Raw genomic sequence first — 9,211 nt, 5'->3', positions numbered from 1 at the left:
TTTTATTTGTATTTTCGACTTGTATCGCTCTTTCTATTTGTAATTTTTTCAGTGTGGAATGTTCTGAATAATGTTCTGTTTGTATTTTTTTCAGTTTGGAAAGTGTAATGTTCTAGGATATGGTTATGATTTTCACTTTGTTTAATACTCTTGTCAGTTGACGATATTCATTCCTATTGTTTGTTGTATTAATAATATAGAATATTGTTCCAATTGGGCAAGTCAATTGTTTTAAGGTCTTGAGATTATTTTCGAGGCTTTGTAAAATAATTCGTACAGTGTCTTCAAAACTAATGATTGAATGAATCAGTTTTGTACTGAAGTGGCCTTAAAGAAATAGAAATTAATTAGCTTAGTTATTTGTATTTCTATTTGTATTTCATTGAAGGGTTAAGGTGAAGGCCTTGAGCTAAGTGAATATTTTAAGGTCAAGGCCTAGAGCTAAGTGAATATTTAATCCCAATTTATTTTTATAAAATTAACCCGATTATAACTTTGAAAACATACTTAGAAAATATTGGACTTGAACAATACAACCTGCATTTTGAAGTAAAAGCAGCAACATAAAGCAAAAAAGCAGGAAAAGAGACTGATACTGATTTAACTTTTCAGTGTCAAGGCTTTGAGATTTAATACAAGGCTTAAATAAATGTTGGGTTAGTAAAGTGTCAAGGCTTTGAGATTTACTACAAGGCTTAAAGAAAAGTTGCATAAGTAAAATTGAAGCAGCAAAATAAAGCAAAAAATTGACAAAGCAGTAAAAAAGACATATTATTACGAACTTCGGCAAAAAATGCGTACGTCTCCGCCTGGGGTTGTTCAACCCCTAGGTTTTTAAACTTTTTTTTTAATTTCTCCCTTTACATCCTTGAAGCACCTACAAGATCATCTCTCTTATACCCGTAATCACTCGATTACACTTTAGAAACAATTAGTAAATGAATTCAAAATAGGAATAACAAAAATGCGATGGAGGAAAAATGATCATATGCGTGACTGTGGGTTCTGTTGTTTAGATTGATGTTCCAGATAAGAGCATCGCAAGTGAAACCTTACTGATAAATTTCTCCCACACCGCGTACTTGTAAATATATCATCTCTTTCAAAATCCAGGCACATCATTCTGGTTATATCTCCCGTCAAGTATCGATAACCAATTTTCATCTGTTTCCATCTTATCTGTTAAAATCTCCTGCTGTATTGCAAAATCCTCTTTCTCTTAGTTTAGGACCTGAATCATTTCATCTTTCTCTCTCAAATATTCCCATTTCTCCCTCTCAAAAACCTCCTTAACTACCTCAATTATGGTAGGTTTTTTCAAGGTAATGACGCTATAAGCCACCTTAAGAAATACCTACAGTGGTACTTCCCCAAGACCCCAATTTCAACAATTTACCCCAAAAACCCAAAGTAGATAGCTAAAGTTCGTCACACATTCAAACATCACTTTCGATCTGGGTTCTGGCGCGACTACTAGTAACCAAATAAACCGAATTAACAAAATTAACAAAATCAGCTACCAAAATTAAATTCAAGAAATTTTAAGCACAAGTTGGATAAAAATAGTAGAAAACCAATTACCAATTTACAAAAAAAACAAATACCCAAAAGAGAAAATGATTAAATTACTCGGAAAATAGTATAAAAAGTGAGACATTTAGGTTCAAAACGTAGAGTAAATGGGTATAAAATTTTTGGCAGGGTTTTGAACCCAAAAACGCGTTTTGACCACTAGGCTTTAATTCTTGAAATATATCACACAAATAAAATGTCAATTTTTGTAAATAATTCAGTGGGTTCAATGAACCCACTTTGGACCCGTTGTAAAAAAATCAGTGGGTTCAATGAACCCACTTTGGACCCGCCCTGGCTGCTGCAGATTATTGAAATAAGCCGGAACTTGATAACAGCATCCTTGACAAGGGCATCATCTTCGACGATTTGATTGTCAAGGGCGCTGTTTTCACTGATCCGCCTGATTCCAATGACCTGCTACGTAGCTCTCGACGGATTCCTTAAGGTGGCGTATAGCGTCATTATGGAGGAAAAACCTACCATAATTGAGGAAGTTAGGAGGTTTTAGAGAGGGAGAAATTGGAAAGTTTGGGAGAGAAAATTGAAATAATTCAGGAACTAAACAAAGAGAATTAGGATTTAACAGGCAATGGACTTTGTTTGGGGCGTCGTTGCTTAAATAAATGAAGCTTTGAGGTGGAGATGAAGGTGAAATAGGTGGAGACATCAGATAAAGAAAAGGGGGGCTTAAATAATGGTTGCAGTAACGGTTTAAGAGGAGTGAAAAGGTGAGAATAGAGTTGTGATTTGACAAATCAATGGATGAAAGCAATAAGTACATATGCATGTACTCCGTACTTCTCAATAAAAGGACGCAGGAAACAAGGTTAATAAATGATATGTCGTGTTTTGTGTATGTTATTTGGCTTATGTTTAGTTAGTTTTGTTAGTTTAGTGGAGTATTTGAGTCCGTTTCGGCGTATTTTGGTTTAGTTTTGATAATCCGATCCTTTTATGGGTAGTTTTGTTATTTTTGATGTTTTTCAGGAATAATGAAGCTAATTTGGATCCATTACGAAGCCATGAAGTTAAGCCAAGGCTCATGAAGCTTGATGATTGAAGAAAAGGAAAAATAGAGAATTTTAGAGCTAGGCACGGCCGTGCCTACTCTGAGGCACGACCGTGCCTCCAAGCCATATGCAGCACCCTTTTGTTTCGACCCTAGGCACGTCCGTGCCCATCAGAGCAGCCAGGCACGTCCGTGCCCAGCATCAGGCATGTCCGTGCCTGGAAGACAGAAGGTGCAACAATTATGCTACATACAGAGGCACGTCCGTGCCTATCAAGGGTCACGTCCGTGCCTCCTGGGAATCTTGTGCGCCAAGCTTAGCCGATTTTTCTTATCTTTTAAGGCTTGTTTATATTCTTTAGCTTTGTTTTTCTTTGCTATTCATTCATTAAGCCTTGTTTTTATTTTTTATTATTCTCTCCTTAAGAACTAGTTCTCCATTATTTTCCTAAGTTTTTGTAATTCAAGATTCAAGATTCAAGCTTTCTACTTTCAATTTTATTCAAGATTTGGTATTTATTTTTCATCCTTTATTATTTAATTATGTTTTCATTATTTATTATTGTTTTTGTTTCTTTAATCATGTGTGAGTAGATTCTTTAATTCAAGATCTAGTGTAGACCTATTATTATTGATGCATGAATTAAATCTTTAAATTCTTTAATAACTTTAACAATTAAATTGCTAAATTGATTGTGATTATGCCAATGCTAGGTTAGACGTAACTATAGTATTGCGATTATTCCATTGTTTTTATCACAGCAAGAGTTAGGTATAAACGGATTTGAGTAAATCAATTTAGGGTTTGATTCTCAACACGAGAGTAGTTGGGTTTGATAATTGGGAAGTGAGAATAATGTGTTTAATGTCTCTAATATGCATGATACCATGAGAATAGGATCGGATTGATTTTATGTTAGGGAAGCCATTGATACTCGAGAGAGATCCTTGGTATTTATTAGGGTTTAATTTTCCCCGTTCGATTGAAATCGTATGTTAAGGGTAGAATTACAATTGCATCGATAATAATTGTGGTGAAACTAGATCTTGGATGTTTTAAGTACTTGATTTAATCTTCTCATTTAGATTATTTTCGAATTCTTATCATACTTATTTCCTTAGATAATTGATTATAATTGATTCCTTCTTAGTAGAAATTCGAGTCTATTTAATTATTTCTGAACCTTAGTCTCTTGGGATCCGACCCTTACTTGCCAGTCTACATTAGTATTGGTATGTTAAGTTATTTTTGATAGGTACGCGACACGCATACCAAATTTTGGCGCCGTTACCGGGGACTAACGGTTTCATTAGAATTATTTGTGATTCATCTTTACTAAGTTTATTTTGTTGCTTCGGCTATTTTCCCTTGTGTTTTTGATACTTTTCTCTAGTTTTTCTTGTGCATGCCCACACGTAGCTCAGGTTCAGAAGATCTTGAACCATTTGATTCTGTGATCGAGGCAACTATAAGAAAAAGGAGAACAAGGAACAGACGCAAGAGAAACATGGTAGACCAACCAACGAGATCCCTCTTGGAGTACGGTATTCCTGATACGACTACCGGAGTCCTTTCAAGCATCATAAGACCACCAGTCACGACTCAGCACTTCGAGCTCAAGCCACAGTTCATACAGTTCATTTCCAATGATTCATTCGCAGGGCTACCACATGATTGCCCCGTAAGTCATATAGATAGCTTTTTGGAGAAATGTGATACTATGAAGTTGAACGGTGTTACAGATGATGCAATCAGACTACGCCTTTTCCCCTTCTCACTTCAAGACAGGGCAAAGGAGTGGTTAAGAGATCAAGGCACTGGCTCGTTCGATACATGGGACAAGTTAGTGAAGGCCTTCCTAGTGAAGTTTTTAGGGAATGAGAAGACTGCAAGATTGAGGAATGACCTACAAACTTTTAAGCAGTCAGATGATGAGTCTCTCTATGAGGCTTGGAGGAGATTTAAAAGATTGCAGAGACAATGCCCTCACCATGGCATTCCAGATTGGATTCTGATGCAGACCTTTTACAATGGCATGACTCATGAGTTCCGTATTTACATAGATGCTGCGTCAGGAGGTTCTCTCTTGACAAAGAACCCCACTGAAGCTAGGGAGCTCATAGAGAAGATGGCGGCTAAAGATAACCATCATCCTGGAGGCCGAAACACTGTGAAAAAGGGAGGTAAACTTGATGTTGATGCTTTAACCATGCTAACTAGTTCTGTGCAGGCACTAACAAGCAGGTTTGATAAGTTCCAAGCAGGAACTTCTAACACCCCACAGGAGTTGTGTCAGTTATGTGATGTGCAGGGTCATCTTGCTCCAGATTGCCCACAGATTTCGCAAAATACGGAAGAGATGTCAATCGAGCAAGCCAATGCTTTCTACTCCTGTAACCCAAAGAGACCTTATGACCCTTATTCCAACACCTACAATGAAGGATGGAAACACCATCCTAACTTCTCATACAAAAATTCCCAAGCATAACAAAACCCTCCACCACCACCTCCACCCAACACCTACAACCAACCACCACTTGGTTTCCAACAGAAAACACCCAATGCCCACCAACCAATGTAACAACAACCTTAGAAATCAAGCCTAGAGGTGACATTAGAGAGCTTTATAACCGCAACAAACAGTGCCATCCAACATCAAAATAGCTCTATCCAACAGTTGCAGGCTCAGGGTAAACTTATGGAGAATCAGATAAGCCAATTGGCCAACCAATTTAGCCAAGCCCTAAAGACTCCAGGAACCTTTCCGGGGCCAGACTGAACAATCTCAAAAAGGCCAAATAAATGTCGTCACTCTGAGGAGTGGAAAGCAGTTGGAAGATTAGCATCAAAGGAAACACCACTAAAGCCACCTACTCCATATATGCCTAAGGTTCCTTTTCCTCAAAGATTAGCACAAGCTAAACTTGATAAAAAGTTTAGTAAGTTCCTCGATGTTCTTAAAAAGCTTCATATTAATGTTCCATTCCTAGATGCCATATCTGAGATGCCTTCTTATGCAAAATTCTTAAAAGATATGCTATCTAACAAGAGGAAATTAGAAGAGAATACTACAGTTTCTTTGAATGCAGAGTGCAGTGCTATTTTGCAGAACACTCTCCCTAAGAAATTAGGAGATCCAGGTAGCTATTCAATTCCAGTGAAGCTTAGAGATATTGAGATCAACAGGACACTATGTGATCTAGGTGCAAGTGTGAGCCTCATTCCACTTTCTATATGCAAGAAGCTGCAGATGGGTGAACTTAAACCTACACGCATATCTCTGTAACTTGCAGACAGGTCAGTGAAGTTTCCTTTGGGTGTACTTGAGGATGTACCCCTCCGAGTAGGTAAGTTTTTCATTCTATGTGATTTTGTTGTGATGGAGATGGATGAGGATGTGAATGTTCCTATCATACTAGGTAGACCTTTCTTAGTTACTGCAGGTGCAATTATAGACATGAAGAAAGGTAAGATTACTTTTGAAGTAGGTGATGAAAAATTAGAATACTCACTTTTGAATGTTATGGGTGCTCCTACTATGGGAGACACTATTTGTCAGGTTGATGTTCTCGATGAGCTGCAGAATGAGCAACTTCCCTTGAATCAGAATGATGATGCTCTTGAACAAGTGCTATTAGGGAAGGAAGATGATAATGGAGATTGGCAGTCTAAGGAGTATACCAGGTTACTTGATGAAGCAAAGGCCGATCCAAATCAAAACCCGATCAGAGAGACATTGGAAGTAATGAGTATTGGGGAGATTTCTAAGCCTCCCGAGGTAGAGTTGAAACCGCTCCCTTCTAACTTAAAATATGCATATCTTGGTCCAAATAATTAATATACCGTTATTGTCAATGCTGAACTCAAGGACACAGAATTGGAGTAATTGCTCAACGTTTTGAAAACATATAAAAGTGTCATTGGGTACACCATTGATGATATCAAGGGCATTAATCCTTCTTTCTGTATGCATAAGATCATTCTTGAAAACAATCATGCCTCTTATGTAGAACCTCAGAGAAGACTTAATCCTAATATGATGGAGGTAGTTAAAAAAGAGGTTTTAAAATTGCTTACTGCAGGTATAATCTACCATATCTCTGATAGTAAGTGGGTTAGCCCTGTACAAGTAGTACCAAAGAAGGGAGATATGACCGTTGTCAAGAATGACAAGGGTGAGCCAGTCACCAGTAGAACTGTCACAGGATGGCGAATGTGTATAGATTATAGAAAGTTGAATAAGGCCACCCTGAAGGATCACTTCCCCTTACCTTTTATTGATCAGATGCTTGAAAGGTTGGCAAAGCATTCCTTCTTCTGTTACTTGGATGGATATTCAGGTTTCTTTCTAATTCACATCCGTCCTTGTGACCAAGAAAAGACTACTTTCACATGTCCATATGGCACCTTTGGATTATGTAATGCTCCTGCCACCTTTCAGCGTTGTATGATGGCAATTTTCTCAGGACTCATAGAAAACTCTATGGAAGTATTTATGGATGATTTCTCTGTCTATGGAACATCTTTCGATGTATGTCTTGAAAATTTGAAAAAGGTGCTCCAAAGATGTAAAGAAGTTAATCTAATCTTAAACTGGGAGAAATGCCATATTATGGTACAACAGGGAATTGTCTTAGGTCACGTCTTGTCTAATAAGGGTATTGAGGTTGATAGAGCTAAAATAGAGGTCGTAGAGCGCTTACCACCTCCTAACTCTATAAAATGAGTTCGAAGTTTCCTTGGTCACGCAGGTTTTTATCGGCGTTTTATTAAGGATTTTTCGAAAATTGCTAGACCTTTAACTGAGCTATTGGCCAAGGATGTCCCTTTTATCTTTTTTGATGCTTGTCTTGAATCTTTTAACAGGTTGAAGGAAGCTTTAATCACTGCTCCAGTCATGCAACCCCCAGATTGGAGTCTGCCGTTTGAAATCATGTGCGATGCTAGCGATTATGCGGTAGGAGCCGTGTTGGGGAAAAGGAATGAGAAGAAGCTCTATGCCATATACTATGCTAGCAAGACTTTGAGCTCTGCTCAAATAAATTATGCCACAACTGAAAAAGAAATGCTAGGAGTTATTTATGTTATTGACAAGTTTCATTCTTATTTGGTAGGTTCTAAAGTCATCATACATACAGATCATGCAGCATTGAGGTTCTTGATAACCAAAACACATGCGAAGCCCAGGTTGATCCGATGGATTCTACAGCTACAGGATTATGACATCGAAATCAGGGATACCAAAGGGACAGAGAACGTTGTTGCAGACCGTATTTCCCGTCTTCTCCTTGACCCCCAGGATGGAGATGATAATCCTTTTGATGATTCTTTTCCTGCTGAACATTTACTAGCTTTATTACAGACTGAATCCCTTTGGTTTGCTGACCTAGTTAATTTTCTCTCAACAGGTACAATGCCTCATGGCTACTCTTCTCAACAAAGGAAGAAATTTCTTTCTGAGGTAAAGAGATATTTTTGGGATGATCCATTCCTATACAAGCAATGTGCGGATGCCATGATCCGAAGATGTGTTCCAGAAACTGAGGTAAGCAACATTATTTCACATTGCCATGACTTACCCTGTGGTGGACATGCAAGCCCCTCGAAGACAATTGCAAAGATTTTGCAATGTGGATTTTATTGGCCTACGATGTTCAAGGATACCTATGCCTATGTCAAAGCATGTGATAGATGTCAACGGACTGGCACAATTTTTAAGAAGAACGAGATGCCACTTAACAACATACTCGAGGTCGAGTTGTTTGATGTGTGGGGGATAGATTTCATGGGTCCGTTTCCCTCTTCTCATGGCAACCATTACATACTGCTAGTTGTTGATTATGTTTCAAAGTGGGTGGAAGAAATAGCCACTCCAACCAATGATGCTCAGGCGGTAAGTAAGTTTTTCAAGAGAGTAATTTTCCCTCGTTTTGGTTTACCACGTGTTTTGATCAGTGACAGGGGAACACATTTCACGGAGCATCGGTTTGAAGAAATGTTGAAGAAATATGGAGTACAACACAGACTTGGCATTGGCTATCATCCACAAACTAGTGGCCAAGTTGAAGTGTCCAACCGAGAAATCAAATCTATCTTGGAGAAAATGGTTGCAAGGACAAGGAAGGATTGGTCAGTTAAGATTGATGATGCGTTATGGGCATACCGAACGGCCTTTAAAACGCCTATTGGTACAACCCCATATAGACTTGTGTATGGAAAGGCGTGCCACTTACCAGTCGAGCTAGAACACCGAGCTTTTTGGGCTATTAAAAGTTTGAACTTTGATGCTAAAGCGATGGGAGAGAATAGATTGTTACAACTCAACGAATTAGATGAGCTTTGCCTCGATGCCTATGAAAGTTCAAAGTTGTACAAAGAAAAGACTAAAAGGTGGCATGATAAGGGTCTTGTGAGAAGGGAATTTAAAGAAGGGGATAAAGTCCTTCTTTTCAATTCTAGGTTGAAATTATTCCCTGGTAAGCTTCGGTCTAGGTGGTCGGGATCGTTCAAGATTAGGAAAGTCTTCCCCTATGGCACTATTGAGTTGGAAAACACAAGAGGGGAACCTTTCAAAGTCAACGGACAGCGAGTGAAGCACTACCGAGTCGGTGATCCCATCAATGAGG

General features: G+C 38.4%; 1 protein-coding gene across 1 annotated transcript; it reads left to right on the top strand.

Moving 5' to 3' along the window:
- Positions 1 to 4,092: 4,092 nt before the first annotated feature.
- LOC110685251 lies at positions 4,093 to 5,073 on the top strand. Its single transcript, XM_021861749.1, has one exon. The coding sequence runs from the start codon at positions 4,093 to 4,095 to the stop codon at positions 5,071 to 5,073; it is 981 nt and encodes a 326-aa protein (XP_021717441.1).
- The last annotated feature ends 4,138 nt before the right edge of the window (positions 5,074 to 9,211 follow it).

Source organism: Chenopodium quinoa, unplaced genomic scaffold (assembly GCF_001683475.1).
Source record: "Chenopodium quinoa cultivar QQ74 unplaced genomic scaffold, ASM168347v1, whole genome shotgun sequence".
Lineage (NCBI taxonomy): Eukaryota > Viridiplantae > Streptophyta > Magnoliopsida > Caryophyllales > Amaranthaceae > Chenopodium > Chenopodium quinoa.
This window is presented reverse-complemented; position numbering and strand designations above follow the sequence as displayed.